This window comes from Opisthocomus hoazin, chromosome 11 (assembly GCF_030867145.1).
Source record: "Opisthocomus hoazin isolate bOpiHoa1 chromosome 11, bOpiHoa1.hap1, whole genome shotgun sequence".
Lineage (NCBI taxonomy): Eukaryota > Metazoa > Chordata > Aves > Opisthocomiformes > Opisthocomidae > Opisthocomus > Opisthocomus hoazin.
Genome location: NC_134424.1, coordinates 7,379,144 through 7,396,120, shown reverse-complemented (window position 1 = coordinate 7,396,120; position 16,977 = coordinate 7,379,144). Strand labels below are relative to the sequence as shown.

Here is a 16,977-nt window from a genome sequence, read left to right as displayed (position 1 = left end):
CTGACATTTGGTCCCTGTGAATGGTCTCATCTCTGAAATAGTATGTTTTTAAGCTCTGGGAAGTGCTGAGATCTGAGGGATCTTGCTGAGTGAGATTGCTCTTTGAAGAAATGTTTCCTGCCCGCATACAGGGGAGCTGCAGTTAAATTAATGAAGGCCCTGTTGAGTCATTTAGAGGAATACATGGGACAAAGAGCTTGGCATTGTCTAAACTTTCCCATCCAGAGCCCACTAGTCAAAATTTGTTCTCTCCATGGGGTTTAAATTAGGAGTGGAGTCACCTGTTTGTGATGCCAGCAGCTTTACACAGGACTGAATTTAACTATGCTGGAAGGGCATGTCTGTGCTGTGCATGAGTGTGGGAGGGGAGAACAAGATTAGCATATTCTGAGGTTTTATTTTGAAGATGAACACTTTCTCTCTGAGGCTGGCACTTAAAGCAGAAACTGATAGTGGGAAGTACCTATATTGGGCAGTTTCTGTCATCCCTGGAGATAATTTCCTTATTAAAATAGGTTTTAACGCTTCAATTCTCCATGTCAATTTTGCTTTAGCAGGTAGCACAGCCTGCTGATGAGCATGTGTGGAAGGACTTGTTCACAACTTGAGTTGTGACCCACAGCAAATTACAGACCATAGAAGCTTCTATTTTTGTTCTGTCTTGGTCAAAAGGGCGGCAATTACTTAAATGAAGGTTTATTGGTGTTTGAACTATTATGGGTCTATGATTGCCACAGTCCAGGCTTCTCTGTTCAGAGAAAATACAAAACTAAATGACAAATGCATATTTCATGTTTCTCCGCTTTTCTATTAATTTTTCTGGTGGTGGAGAGGGTGAGGCAGTTAATCTTCCATCTACAGATACAACTTGTGCTCCCCACCTCCCCTGCTATTTAATATTCCCAATCCAAGAGTTGTGAATAGAGTTCAGAAACAGTTATTTGGAGCATGAAATACTTTGCTATTGCATCAAAAAAGTTCATTTTTTCTTGTCTGTTGGAGAGGGGAATCCCAGTGAGATCTGAAGAAGCAAACATAAACTTACAGAGTTTGGAGAGGCACGGAAGGCTGCAGTGCGCAATTCAAGGTTTGTTGAGAGCCTCTGACTTGAACCAAGAGGGAAATTTCCCCTTCTTTTTCAGGATCCAAAGAAATCAGTGCAATTTATGATCTCTTTAATTTAGACTCGCCTATTATTTTAATCATTCAGTTATCTGAGGAATGGAAAAGGACATTTTTCATGTTTCAGGTGAAAAATAGTGACTTTCTACTTAGAAGGGAAGTTTACTTCTGACATAGGAATTGAGATGCTTAGATTATGTTGTATTTATTAACCTATTTTGGGAAGCAGCATTTTTTATATTAAAAAAAACCACCAGCACAAAAAAACCCCCAAATCAAACCTGAGCTGTAAGGTATCTTTTGTCTGCAGGTGTACAGCCAGGGCTAGCACAGAGCACTTAAAAAAAACCCCAAACCACCAACCAAACAATAAACACCTCAAAACACCAAAAACGTCTTTATAGCTTTTTCTCTTTGAACGGGGTTTTAGAGTTGCTCTGTTTTTCTTGTTCTTTCTACATTATGTTGGAGCAGGCAACCCTACTGACCTTGAAGAATGTGGTGAGAGATCAGGATTTTGTTACTAGATTGACTGCGGCTGAAACGTATGTCCTTTGAGAAGTCATAGCCTCTTTGTTGTCATTTTTGTGCAGCAGCTTTTTCTCCTGAATGGCTTAGTGATTATCTTGCACAGGTATTGTGAGGTTTAGTTTAAAGTCTCTGCTCTCTGGATACAAAGTTGTGGTGTCATAATTTAGATTCTTATTTGATTAAGAATAAATTTATGCAAACTACACTTAAGAGTAACTCTCCCCAGGTAGGTTCCTGTAGTTCTGTGTAAAGTATTAAATTATGTTTATATGGTGAACCTCAATTAAAGCTTCCCAGCCTTACTCAGACACAGTCATTAAAACTAACCTCCTGCTTGGGAAATTTAAAATACTTTAGAAAGTGTTCTAAAGGGTTTAAAACTGCCACACAGAAAACTTTCTGGAGTTTACTGCATGTTTCTGTACCCAATTTTCAAAGTAGGCTTAGCTATGCAAGCCAGCCATTTGCTCAGTCACTGAGTACACGTTCCTAAATCACCAGCCACTAATGTACTCCAGAACAGTTCTCTGTCCTCAGACTACTCTTCTGCCTTGTAGCAGAATGGCTGGCTAATTACTAAGTGGAAAAAAATTGGTCTTGATCCTCACCCAAGCCCAGGTTAGTGCAGAGAATAGATCCGTTTGCTAGCCAGAAGCACATCGGGTGTCAGCATCTTCACAGAATGGGCTCTTAGTCTTTGCCATTCAATAGTCTTGTCTTAAGAGCATGGATAATACCTGTCTCTTATTAAAGACAAGAAGTATTCAGACCATATGGTTGTGGGAGCTTTTAAGAGTGTGAGTCAGATCATCAGCTGTGCAGGGTGCATGCCAGGCTGCGTAAAGAAATGCCTTCTCAAGCTGCTCTCCTTAGAGGTACAAAGCTGCTAATAGTGTTGTACCAGCTGTGTCCCCAGTTCTGAGAAAAACTTGCCATGCATCAACCCAATTTAAATACCCAGCATAAGCCCTTAATAGCAACTGTAACTGCTCTGTCTGCTTTCAAGTGTTTCTGCATATGTCTTGTGCACCGATCATGCCTGCAAGGTTAGTGGTCAAACTGTTGTATAGGTGCCTCAAAACAAATGCCTGTTGTCTTTGATTCTCTGCTGAATCCTACAAAACCAGTCATGTATAAAATGGTTAGCCTGGAGCACAAAGGGTGGAAGCAAAAGCCTGTTAATCTAAATGGGATATGCTAATATTTGGATGATAATATAGCTCTGAAGACCAAGAGGAGCTGTGCTCTTTTCTAAAGGTGTTGTCATTGTCTTAGGTTTGGCTTTGCGTAAAGAACAGAGTGTATTGGATAGAGGAGCAGGGACCTGCTAGTGAACGAGAAGTGGTGTCATGGTGGTTTACAGATAAGTGCTTACTGCAGAATTTGCAGTGGCAGTGCAATGGGTTTTTTCTAGTCCAACCGGCTACTTCAGATTCTTTGTCACGTTAACCACAAAATCATTAAAAAGAAATAAATCTCCTTTTGGTTGGGAGTTTTCTTCAGCCATTTTCATAGTAGGCTGTGTTTGCTGCTGGTTTCCCTGGTTGAGCAGTGAGCTCAAGTGTATATCTTGCGGCTTTTGCACTTCCCTGGCTATTGAATCATGAAGGCCTGGATAACTAGCTTGCACTGAACCCCTTTGTAAGCAGGGCTGTCCCCTCTTCATTCTTTTTTTTAATCAAGTGTCTTGTGTCATTGTCTAGAGAAAAATGCTTGGTAGCCTTGTGCTGATGAATTAGATGAGTGCTGCCTAATTCTGAACAGCTGCTCCAGCTTTAAGTAGACTTGGCCCCGAAGCAAAAGTTTGTGCTTTAAGATAAGGTGTTTCCAGTAAGCTCAGGTGAGCCCATGCAAAGGCTTTGTGCAGGTTCCTAGTGCTATTTGCAGCAGATGTTGTTTTCTGTTAGCTACAGCCACCTACGAACAGGTTTCAGACACACTGAAAAATCTGTTTAAGTTGGTATATATCAAGAGGCTTTGTATTGACTTGAAGGCACTTTGGAGAGTTTAATTGCACTGGTCGTTTTTTGTGATCAGTCGAGAGACATGGGTCAGAGCAACCAGGAAAGCCTGGTTCAACATGAATCCGACCAGGAGATGGCAGCGTTGATGCACGCAAATACTACCCAAAAATTAGAACACTTTTCCTTGAACTGACAGAGGAAAAAAACCCCTTCGTTTGATGGGAAGATATACCGTCTTAGCAATACATAGATAAATGTTAACAAGAAAGTCTTATTTTTAGCTTTTGTCCATAACTGGCAAATGCAAGTCAGTAAATTAAAAATGCACTTAGGTTTGCATCTAAATGCTGGAGTCACCCTTTGACCTGGTAATGATTTAAGACAAGGATTTTGAAATTCAGTACTCTCTTGTTCAGAAGTGGTTATAGTATTAAAAGGCTAGAAATATAATAGATGCTAATATTGTCATTTCTGCATACCTGCTCAGTAAACTAATAATGGCTTTGCTTGTAGCTGTAAAATCATGTTTTGTTAAGGCTTAAATCTAAAAATCCTTGAGCCTTTTGTTTCAGTGTTACTGTCTTCCTGCCCTTAGGATATGTATACACGTGCACTGACATGGCAGGGAGAGTCTGAAAAGTGCAGAATTGTATTTCCTGACCTGGGAAATAAGGAGGGAACTTAAGGGGCAGTACCCATTTTTCCCCTGAACTTGGTCTGTAGGATCTTGATTCTGTCTTTCTGCTCCCATCAAAAGATGGGAATAACTCCTGGCTCCAAACTTTGCTTGGAAAAATGAGCGTGGCCCCTCTCAACAGTGTGCCGTTGTCTGATGCCTTGATGTTGGCTGAGGTAGCTGAGGGCCCACTGCTGTGCCCTCTCCATGGCTGGCTCTGCAGATGTTCGACAGAGCTAATTTGTCACAGGGTCATCCCCAAACCCAGTAGGATGCACCAGGAGTGGCCTGAGTTTGGCAGGCTGCATTGTGCTCTTCTGTGGCAAGCAACAAGCTGTATCTATGTGAACAGCCAAGAGATTAAAAAGCAATTTCTTCCTGGGATATTGGTGATTAGGGAGATGAATGAGCTCCCACTGTGAGAGGTCATGTTATTGTCTGTCTTCCACATCTATTTATCTAGTAGTCGAAGCAGGTAAAAGCCCGTATGCAGACAGTTACTGCGGAGCAGCCACAATTATATGTTTCACTCTTGCTTGTGCAATTTGCTTATAGCTTTTTGATGTCTGAAAATTAAGTGTGAATTCTCTTGGTGCGGTGTTCCCTTACTGGTGCTGCTTGAACATATTTAGCTAAGAAAGCACCGTGGAGATGTGCATTGTGTCCTTTTAACTTTGGCAGTGTTACCTGGAAGGCGCTGCAGTGATTGAGATCTGAGCATAGTAAGTTTGAGATTTTTCTGTCCCAGGTTGTTACTTTTTTTTTATCTTTGTGGTCTACTAAGATATGCGTGAACTTAACCTCGCGTACTTCCCTTTAGAGACTCGGGTTTGACATCAAAAGACTGTTCAGATTGTTATTGATGGTAAGGAACGCATGTAGGAACAAATAAGGTAGCGTGTTGTAAGTTCAGGTGCGCAGTGAAAATATCAGTTCAGTCTGATGTTGGCAGTTGCAGCTCGTGGCTTTTTTAGTACCAGAAGTGCCCTGCGCAGCCACTCTGACAGCGCTGCCCGGGTGACACCGGCCTTTATTTCCTTTCATAACAGCACAGTGTAATCACTGTTTTTGTTCTTGTGCAGCCACAGATTCCCTTGTAAGCGCAAATTCAAATGGGAGACACATCAAAGTTAATTTGAAATGAAATGCACCCCAAGTAGTCCTGGGGAAATGGAGACATTACTTTGTAGCCACCCTTCTCCTGCCAAAACTGCAGCACCCCAGATGTCAGGAAGCCATGCTGTGCTCTTTGTCTGGTCTTGATTGACTAGGTTGTTTTCATCCGAGCCTTTTTAAAGCTTTCTTCCTGCCTCTGTATTTTTAAGGAATAAAAAACTAATATAAGGACATGGAGTGTTATGAAGCATGAAGTTCTATAAATATTTATGCTGAACTATCAAAAAACTTGACAATTCTTATTTTCTTGACAGATTGAGGTCACTTGTTATTTTTGACCCTAAGAATTGAAGAGCACATGGAGTTAGATCTGTTTGTAATGACTTTTGGATATTGTTGTCTGGTAAACTCATAGGAATGTAACAGGATAACAGACTTTTTCTTGGTCTCTTTGTGAAAATGGAACTTAAACCCTGTACCGTAATACCCACAAATGACCACTGAAGTTACTGTCTCTGTAATCTGGCAGTGAATTCCTGAACTTTCTTTGGCATTTGAACTTTCTTTCTTGGTGGATTTCTGAGTTAGCAGCTTGGTTTGCCACTTCAGTTGGACAGCTTCCACCTAGGTTGCTCTTGACTTGAAGTACTCAGTGATGACCTTCACATCTGGGAACCACAGGGTGTTCCTGAGTCCAGCATAGGATGGGATTGAGGAAGGCTAAAAATCTGGCAAAGGCCCATGATGTCTCCAGTGTTTTGCCACCGGTTATCCCTGGGGGACAACTGAAGGCAAACTCTTCTTAAAAGTTTAAGTGCTGATAAACAGGCATTTTCTAGAGAGATGAGAGGGTTGTAACTCTCTGACGCTTCAGGATCCTCATTCCCCAAAATTATGTGTGTGCAGGCTTCACTCCCACCTGAAGCTGAAGCAGCAGGTGAGTGTTTTAAAGCCAGCTCTGGCTTTTTCAGAAAAGCTGGAGCTTTGTGGTGGCAGCCACATTACATCCAGCTGCAGGGGCCTTGCTTGCCTGGTAAATTCATTGTATAGGAAAGAATCAATCCGATGCTTCACCTTGAATGAAATCCAGTGTGTATTTTAAGGTAAACCTTGAACATATTGTGTGTTTCTGAAGCTCACTGGAGTGTCTCTTGCTGTCAGTCACTAGAGGGCACAAAGGAACTACCTAGGAAAGAAGTTTGCTCTTCAAGTCCTGAACCTCTAGTTCAGATCTGTGAAAGTGGTGGTGGTGGGGAAATTCCTGTGGCTTCGAAAAGACAGGAAGGCTTCAAAATTTTGGTTTCATCAGTGATTTTCCCCACCTGGTTTGAAAGGTGAAAATTTCAAGAGTACTTCCGTTTTTCTGTTAATACAATTTTGTGTTCAGGAAGTACAGGGCTCTCAGACCAAATATGTAAGCTGCTCATAAACAGCTTTTAAGTTGAACTCATATAACTGCAAAAAATATTTCCTTGTTTCTCAGGTTTCTGTACTTGGAACAATCTCTAAGTGTGTCTGCTATGTGAAGAGTAAAGCAGCAAAAGGAATTGCTCTCTGAATGTATGGTTCTTTTGCAGGTTGCATGCCTCATACGGGTTCCATCTGAGGTGGTCAAGCAAAGGGCCCAGGTTTCTCCTTCCTCGAGTACCCTCCGGATCCTCTCCCACACCTTGTATCATGAGGTGGGTTCAGAGCAAAATTTCAGGGAAGTTGCTTCACTCTTCTCGCCCAGTGCCATGCATGTCCAGAAGCATTCTTACAAATGTATTCCAGTTCTGTGCTCTCCCAGCACTTTCCCATCTATTCTTCTGTTGTTCAAAGCAATTGATGTGTTATGCTTAAGGAAACCAAACCCCTACCTCCCCCATGCACATGCACACACTAAACAACTCCTTTTTTTTCCTCCTCTTTTTCTATGAGGTACCTACATTAAAAAAAAAAAAAAAAAAAAAAAAACAGAAAAAAACCCAAACAACCCCCAAAACCCCCCAAAATGGGATTTATTTTTCCAGTTTCCCAAGCTCTGCCTGTATTTATGCAAACAGTCCTTGTCTGGGACAAGAGAACATCGAGTCTCTGTGTCTGGAGTTTGCTGAATGGCTTCTACTCTTTGAAGCAGCCTTTCGAGGGGGTGTCCTAAAGGTGCCATTTCAGAGAGGCTGTGTAGGAGCTCTGGAAATCAGTGTTCATCCGGTATTGGTAACTTCTGACAAATGAGGGCTTTTGTCATCTTTTCAGTAGTTGTACTGTTGCTTCCTGTAAAAACCTGTTCACTGCTGTTTCTATTGAGTCTCACAAGGGGCGTTTTCCAAGTTGTATTCCACAGGAGAAATTGGCGCCTGAAAACATTGTGGGGAAAAATGTTATACACATTGCCATGTGCAAAAGCCAGGAAAAGGAAGACATAAATATGACCTTTAAATGATCCACTTGATTTTTATTTGCTTGTAAATGAAAACTGTTGTGATCACCCTGCACAAGAGGATTGCTGGAACTTCTTTCTGTGACTTACTCGTTCTCCTCTAAAAGCTGCTGCTCTCAGAACCATCTGGTTTTGTCCTTCTTTGTAGCTGGCCAGAGAACAGTAAGACCTGCCAAACACTGGAATAAACTGTCCTGTAAGATATTAAATGTAATTTTATACACATTTATAAAATTTTTAATTGTTTTGAATGTTATCAGCTGGTTAAAAATACAAAACATTTGTCTAGATGAAAGCTTTTAATCAAGGCTAAGAAGGTGGACATAGGAAGCTGTCATCCTATAAGTTCATTTTGCATGGGCTATTTAAACAGAAGAGTAGTAGTTTCAAAATATTTATGGGATAGTGGATACTTCTAGACCAAAATGTTGGGCAAGTAGAGTTTGAAGTAATATGTTCCTGTGCCTTCTTGCCCTTTTTATTTTAACTGTAAGGTATATTTTCTTCTCTAACTGATTTTGAACAGTGGTTAAATGATATTTGAAATGAACATAGAACCCTCTGGCACTGTAAATCGTGGAATACAGTATATAATGTTATAATCAATATAGTCAATTTGCAAGAAGTTCAGGTCTGATGCTCTGTAAGGCTGCAATGCTTGCCTGGTAATCACCAATAAATTGTGGTCTTTGGCAAGCTAATTCCCTATAGCTGATGCATTCTTTTGTTGGTTTACAGGGTATTCCAGGACTTTATCGGGGTTATAAAAGCACAGTATTACGAGAGGTAAAGCACTTGTTCAATTTTTTTTGATTGATTCCTTTGCCTTACTTTGTTTTCTAACAAAAGATAGTAGTACAATTGAGATCAATTGCTCTAACTATAAGCTCTAAATCCTATCATATTTCATTCTAGGTAAGTTATTAGTCTGCAATTTAAATAGAATGCTGATAATGTGCACTAAGAAAACACGTGATACATGCAAAAAGTCAGCTACCATCCTGTCTCTCAGTTCTGTTACTGCTAAATCGTAAAAGGATGGAAATGTGTACGGTAACATGATGAAAACCATAAAATAAAGTACTGGAAACTTCCTTGAGTCTTGTGATTGCATCATGTGATGTATGTATGCCAACAATGGTGAACTGGTGGCATCAGGCCAAGTTTGGCACAGACAGATTTAGGCTTTCTTTAAATATATTTGTCAGCGGATGCCAAGAGATTATCTGTCATCTGTGTACGGGGAGGATTGTGTGCTCTTTTTTTTTTTTTTTAATGTGTGAAAGAAGTGTATTTAGTCATCCAGTCTGTAGATGTGATATGGCATTACTTAACTCTCAATCAGAAGTACTTCACTGTTGGGGGGAAAAAAAAAATAGAGCTAAAAATATTTCTGCATGCTTGGCAGAAAATGGTTCCTAAACTAAAATCTCTTCATAAACGTACGATGAATTACAGGATTAGTGTCATGGAAGTGTTTGATATGCTGTGTGAACTGAAGGCAGATTATAAAAGAAGTAGAAAAACATACTGATGAACTCCCAGTCTAAAACTGCTTCAGAATCGGATCCCAGGAGGTCATCTTTTGACAAAGCAGAAGTTGCACCACGAGTACCTCAGAGACGAGGCTAGGTGGCTATGAAAACATAACAGCTATTGTCCAGGGAGGGTTCTTTACTTACTGTGTTCACTGTGATATGTGTGGGTTTGTCTGCTCCTTCCATAACTCAACTGAGTAAACTAGGTTTGGATCTTTGCTGCTTTTGTTGTTTAAACACAAGATCAGATCTGTTGGCTGTGTTGCCGTTGATAATAAAGCCAGTTCCAGAGACTTTTTAAGCCTGTGTTCAATAGCTCTGCTTTTAAAAGCATTTCTTGATGTTGAAAACTGTTTTTAGGACAGTTATGTTAGCCAGCTCTTGTTACAATTATGGAATAAACATGGATGTTACCTAAAATAAGAAATAGCAAATTTAGTGTTCCTGAATGTGCTGACAAAATGATAATGCACTGCAGTCTATTTTAGCAGTTTTGAGTGTTTAAAAAATTAGTTGTTTGTGCAGAGATGACACCCGCTTTTCTGAAAAGCGACCTCCACTGTAGCTTCATCCTGTACTTACTTTCTGGCTCACTAAACACGTTATTCACTCAGATTTCATTTGGAGACAGGCAAAAAAGGCCAACGAATCATTTTGATTTCTCTGAGGGTTTCTGAATAAATGAATAAATTTAGATCCCATTGAATACAGATTTTGCATACTAACAGATAGATAAAACACATGGTTACTACTGGGTGCTATTCTCCTTAAAATTTGTTTTGACATATGTCAGGGTGGTAATTAATTTGCAGACCATATTCATGGCATAGTGTGTGACCCTGCTGAGATAACTTTGTTTACTCAAAATGGCAGCACTTTGTTGGAAATATAATGGGGGTCCTCTCCATTATGTCTATTCATAAAAGATCCTTCAGAACTGATTTCAGTTGAAATATTGCTTTTTGGGAGAATCTGTCCAACAGAATGAGAAATAAATGATTACTAAATGAAATGTGCTTTCTCTTCAAAATGAAACAAATCGTAGGTGAAGTTTAAAAAAAAAAAAATCTTTGAATTTAACACTGTTAAGACCGTTGCATTTTTCTGACAGTAAATATTGTAAAGCAATGTCCCCTTGAGTAAGAACAGCATATTGAACCTTCAGCTGGAATTGTTGCAAGCCTGGCATTTAATCTTAGTACTTTCCCTTCTCTTTAAGTACACTTCTTTTAGGGAAGGTCTTTACTTTCAGATAAAAATCTATTTTAATTCATTATTGGGCACTTCCAGGTACCTGCATAGCATATATGGCCTGATACTTAATTCCAGCTGACTATGGTATTTTTTTTACATGCTTTGGATCTGTACTTACAGAAACCCCTTTGTTTAGTTACAGTGGAGTGGGATTTTTGGATAGAGGGACTTCAATGCATGATTTTTCATTTAGAAAATAATAATTGGAAGAGGCTGGGAGTATTGATGATTTTCAGATGATGATGTTCTTGCACTGACAAAATTCTTGAGCCAGAATTTAAGAAAGGTTAATTTTAGCTTTTGCACCGGGAGAAGTTTTTGCGTATTACATAAAGCAGGTTTCAGTGCCTGGACAGATTTCTGCTTGGCAGCTGCTTAGACTTAAGTGCAAATGAATCTGTTTATCGAAGGAGTGCAATGTTAAAACCTCATCTTTTTACTAAAGCATAGTAGATCTTTTCAAGACCACCTTATTCTGTTCCATGTAATTTACATTGGCTGCTGTGCTGCTCCTGTTCTGGTGCAAGGTAGTTGTTTCATCCTTCTTTTTTGATTCTCACTCTTTCGCTTATCCCCTTTGTCTTCTTATCAGAATACTTTCTGTACAGATGAATACTAGAAGAGAGAGAAAATGGCTAAATATGGAAAGCTTTTCAAAAGAACTTTGAGTGAGCCTCAAAGCTTGGAAGCTTTGGTTACGACACTTTCACCAGCGTCCTTTTTGGTGTCTCTTCTCTCACATTTCCATTACATTTTGGTCTTGACATCTTCCTTTCATGTAGATACACTGAGCTAATGCTAATGCTAATATAAAAAGGGAAGTGGGGGACAGTGCTTCATTCTGTTGGCAGTAGTAACCCGAAAGAGACATCCATGCTTGTGATAAAGCACAAAGTGGGAATATGGTTATTAGTTTGCTGAATGAGACTTTGAGTAAATGGCAGAAATTGGAGTTTGTGAAACAGTGTGAAATTCCCATTATGTCATTTCCAAAGCAAATCCAAGTGAGAATTGTCCTTTCCTATGGTTGTAGTGTACCAGTGTGCATTGGTATGGAAACTGGATCAAGCTACTAAGAACAGTCAATGAACAGGTAAACTTATTCGTGTTTTCCACCACAGAGACAAGTTCATTTGTAAAATCTCCAGCCATCTTATAACAAGGCAAGGAGCAGACTATAAATCCACTGTAAATCCTCTAGAATTTCTTAATGGGAATGTAGTTCTGCTGCTGAGATCTTATATAAGCAAATGGAGCCAGATTTTTAATTCCTGCATAATTCATTTTATTAACTATGACCAAGTAGAACATCTGTTAAAATTCCATAATGTTCAGTTCATGGGAAAAGGAGAAGCCCCTGAGTTCCCGCTGGAGCTTTTCCATTTCCATTAGTGTTACAGGACTCTAGCAGATGTCTTAAAGGACATTGTTATGAATGAGAGGACAACACAAAAGGAAAGGAAGTGCCTTGTCCAGTTTCGCTGTGTACAATAGCTCACTGTACAATGAGTTACTTCACCCTCTGCATGTCTGTATGCAGGGTGCAGCTTCGCACGAGCAGTGCCACAGTTAACTGTAGTGCCCCTTCTGTTGTGTGTTGCCGTAGTTTGGAAGAACTGAGTTGTCCTGAGTGGGTGTTCTGTGTGTTTTTAATCTAATTTGTCACTTCTAAAAATATTGCAGATGAACTGGGCCCTAGCCCAGAAGTAGATTCAGAAGGAGCTAAAATTAATATTAAGCTCTTCCTTAAAGACAAAGAGGGTGGAGAATGACTGGCTCTTTATAATTCACAGATGTCCTGAGACTGAGAATCGCTTTCAAGTGTCAGTGTCTCCTTTGCAGGTAGCCATGAGTAAGTTTATCATCTGTGTTGCCTTGTAGACTTTTCTGAGACAATTCAGGCTCTGTGCTGGTGGTGGCCTCTGTTCAGATGGAGGGGGTAGTAATGCTTTACTTGACAATGTTGTTTCAGAGCTCATCTCAGAGCTCTGACCTTGAAAGAATACTCACTACTCATAAATCTGAACCCACTCTTGTACAGCATGCTTTTGCTCTTACTTTCATTGAGATAGCCTGATCATTATTTTTGGGAGTCCTAGTTTAAGTTAGTACAGTTGGGTTGGTTTGGGTGTGTGTTTTGTGTTTTGGTTTTGGTTTTTTTTCCCCTTTGGGGTATGCAGGTCAGAGCCTTGAGTGGACAAAGGCAGCTACTGCTGTCTTGGGAGGGAGAGAGCACTCTGTGCTGTATGTTGTGGAGGAGAAGGACACCTAGTTCAAAGTATACTGTGGCATTAATGTCTGGCAGCAGTGTAACAAATGGGCAACAAATTCAGGCTCTTCCCGATGTCAGAAAGCCAAGAAGTAGTAATGTCTCCTGAGGAGGAGGTACTGTTTGTTGTATGTATGCTGTGGAACTAGTGTCCTGTTGTAATGTGTGTATCAAAAGGGATATGGAGGGTAGCAGTGCCGCCTATGCAGATGGAGCGAGCAGAAAAAAGACCAACAAACAACTCCCTTCTTACATGACTTGGTACTTGGGAGAGGGAGCCTAAAGCAACTAGCAGCAAAATGGGCCTTACAAGGCACACCTGCTGCATTTTCCTAAATTTAAAGGGTGGGAGAACAAAGGATGCTCAGCAGGGTTTGTATAAAAATGTGAAACCCAGATGAAATATGTTGACCCTGTTGACTGAGGGAGGGAGGGGATCTCTGAGGGCTGAGCTTGATAGGGAACAGTCTGCAAACAGGGAGCCTAGTTTGTTTATCCACTAGAGGTAGTTTTGCATGCTTTTCTTTTGTTAGGACATCTTTATATAAATATCCTGTTCCCCTAGCTGTTAGAGGGGTTTTTTTTAAGTTTATCTCTGCTGTAGGACAGAAAGAATGTTATTAATACATTATTTTACTTGCATAATTAAAACTTTGATCTTCTATCATTCTCTGTGTATTACAGAGCAGATGCTGATAGAAATAGGCAAACAGGACACTATCTTAATACAATATTTGGAAAAATAAACATCCTCCTTAATGAAACATGTGCAGTATCTGTCTTTTGTTACCTTCTGGAAAACCAAGCTGGCTTTATTTCATTTTGTGATTCTAGATAGGCTAGGTTTAACTAGGAATTTGCCAGACAGGATTGTAGAACTGGGGTTTTGACTTTTACTGAGCAACCAGCATTTCTTTGGCTAGGGTGTTTCCATATAGAACAACAACAGTCTCATGAAAGGGATAGGAACTGCAAAATGGATAAACTAGCCAGTCCCTGCCATGTGGAAAATTGTGCAGGAGTTATGTGACATGATTAATGGGAGGAAGGTTGAAAAATAACTCCCTGCTTTCCCCCCTCCTTAACACTACTCCGTCTTGGAAAGCCTGTCACTGGAGTTGTATCAGCTCTTGTATCACTTGTACACTTGTATCCTTACAGATATCTGTATTTAAGGGATTTTCATTTTGAAAGGTGGGTAAGGGTTAAAGGTAATTCTTGTAGGGTAAGAGCAGGAGACAAGCCCTCCCTCTGGGATAAGAGCTCAGGCACATCCTAGCTCGTGACCTGGAACACTGATTAAGGACAGTTACTCCTTTTGTCCATTTACTGTGGTAGGTTATACTCATTACCTTCTCCCTGCTGGAATAGTACTTGGAAATGAAAACAGAGATCTCAAAGCACTTATACATGACTTCTACAGACCACAGAATAACCCTGCTTTTTCTAATTTACCAGTTGTGGGATGTAGGTTTTGTGACATGCCTGAATGGCAAACTAACTGGCCAGGGTGGACAGAGACATAAGGCAAGTTCGTTGTTGGAGTTTAGGGGGGAAGGGTCTGTGTGTGGTGTGTGATTTTGCTTTGTGTTTTGGTTTTTTTTGTCAAGCATGTGCAGTGATGTCAGATTTTCCCAGTTGAACACTGTCTCTTTCTCAGGCTAGGTGCAGTATTCATATATATTGGTTAGAAGTAGAATGCAGCCATCCTTGCTGCCATGGATTTGCAGTTCACCAATGGAGCATACAATTATTGCATCTGTCTGACATCAGTGGATGTCTTCAGATGAAAAGAATTTCATATATGCAGAGTGTTTCTGTGTTTTGAAAACTAGTGCCTTGCATCTAGGGTCTTTGAACAGGAAAACCGCTTTGGAAGCTGTGTGCACTAAAAATGGCTTATGTGATTTGATAATGCAGATTCTTTCCAAATGAATGTGTATGCAAGCGGAGTCTTGCAGGAAGCGTAGTCTACTGCATGCTTGAAAGAGAGATACTATTTCCATACATTCTCTAAGCAGCTTACTAAAGCATTTTTGCAAGTGATGTTTTCTGCAGTGTTCATAGTGTAGGAATGTTTTGTGGGTCAGTAGCAACACTCTGGGCAAGAACAAGTTGGGAAGAAGAAAATGCCTAACTTTATTCTGATTTTCTTTATGCTGTGATATATTTTTGTGTCTCCTTTTGTTTGGTGGTTTTTTAAAAATTTAAATAACCTAAGAACTATATTCTTTGTATTGATTGCTTTTGATTTTTACGTGTTTCACGATGGCTGGAAGAGCACACTCCACATGCTATCTTGAGTGGAGAATGTGAATTTCCCCACACTGTTTCCCCACCTAAATAAAATTATCTGTGACAGGATCAGAAGTGGTTGCAAATCCCTTATGAAGGAGAACACACAAAAAGCATCCCTTTCCCTAATGAGAAGGTGGGACTGTAACAAGAGGGAGGACAGACACCAAGAGATAGAGTCCCCGTTGTAAAAGGACAAGAAAAGGCTTAAAATAGTAAAAGTACTAAGTAGCAGATAAAAGTGATTGTAAGGATTATTTTTTTAAAAAAAAGTTGTCTGACAGTGCCAATGGATGAGTAACATCTTTAAAGCTTTCCAGGGCAAACTAAGGATATTGGAGTTAATGGAATAACTTTGAACCTTTGGTTGTTGTAGCCTGATAGCATGACACTGAAGTCAGGGGAAGCCACTATATGCCTAATGGGATTAGACAGTCCTGCCTATGTCTGTAAAATTTGGCTGGCCTTGACACTTGTGACTGTTTAAAAGCAAAAAGAAAGAATCAAAAAATTGTGGAAGTTCTGGCTGAGTGGTGGCTTTAGTTTTAATTCCACAGCTACCTTCCACTGTGGGCAACTAGATTTTGTCTGTCAAAATTCTTTCTGTAGTTCTCGGTGGGAGACAAGATTTCCTGGTTTACTGAGTTGTAGAGAAATGCTGCCGATGGCCGAAGGGTTGCCAGGCTGTATCTGGTGAGGACCGGGTTTCCTTCGTGGGTCAAGCAGTTTCTATATGTCTGTGCTGAAGCGGGTGATCCTCTAATGCTAAAAAGATATGTGCATGTGGTGTATCTGCTCATATAAAACCTGTACAGAGACATATGGATGCATGTACATGTAAAATATGGGACTGTTTTTAATAGTATCTTGTCAAGGGTCTTGCACTGTCTGAAGCAACTAGTCCTATAAATGTGTGTGATTGGTCTGGAACAACAAGCAATTCAGGAATTTTCTGAAAGTACAGGACTGTCTTTCAAGGATGAAAGTCTTGCCTGAAGTAGACCAAAACATGATTTTTACAGTGGAAGACTGTCACCAGCAGAATCACACTGCTGTCAGCATTAATAGCAATTGTCTGGTTTTCATACTTGGCTGCTATTACCTAGTTTCTCTACATCTGCTAAGAACCAGAAGCACAGTTAAAAGAATCAGATCAAAAGCTTTTTCTCAAAATTCCTGGTATGATTTTATCTCAGCCAGCAGTTCTGCTGTAACACAAAGTCCTGAGTGTCTGCTCTGGTCAGGAGAAGCAGCACTTCAGGACCTGAGGGCACAGTGAGTTCTGGGGAGCGGGGCTGGGTGGGACCAGGAGCTCGGGCTCTCTGCTTGCCCTTGAGCTTGGCAGTGGCTCAGAGCCTTTAGCACTTGCGAGTCTCCAGCCACAAATTGAGCAGTGGCTGTCATCTTGCTTTCTGAAGTTTTCAGAAAGACGTTGCTTTCATATTCTGTAGCTTGCCGAGATAGTTGAGCGAGAGGGAGGGCTGAGGGTGTTGACACGTGAGCTCTAGTGATTTGTTTGGGAGAGCCCCCGTCTTTCTGATGGGAGTTTAGCACCTTGGTAGTTTAAATCAAAGTGGCACGAAGCAGTGGGTTTTGAGCTGGCGTTCAGAGGAGGGCCTGACAGACACTGGCTTCTGCTGGTTCTGGGAGAGGGAAGTAAGAGACTTTTGAAGTGGGGTGAGGCGGGCAGTTGGGGTCTCCTCTTAAAGCATCCCAGCACTGAGTCTAGGAATCTGTCATCCATAGCCTCAATATGAAATTCAGGTCTGCTTGTATCCATAATAATGTGC

At 40.5% G+C, this 16,977-nt stretch overlaps 1 protein-coding gene across 6 annotated transcripts in view; it reads left to right on the top strand.

Annotated features, from left to right (window-relative positions):
• SLC25A26 (solute carrier family 25 member 26) overlaps positions 1 to 16,977 on the top strand; it is an 88,124-nt gene that overhangs the window by 12,947 nt on the left and 58,200 nt on the right. For 5 of the 6 annotated variants that reach the window (XM_075433224.1, XM_075433220.1, XM_075433219.1 and 2 more), the window contains 2 exons: positions 6,987 to 7,091; positions 8,570 to 8,617. In XM_075433224.1, the coding sequence (XP_075289339.1) occupies positions 6,987 to 7,091; positions 8,570 to 8,617 (153 nt within the window). The remainder of the gene's footprint in view (positions 1 to 6,986; positions 7,092 to 8,569; positions 8,618 to 16,977) is intronic. The other variant, XM_075433221.1, reaches the window with a different exon arrangement.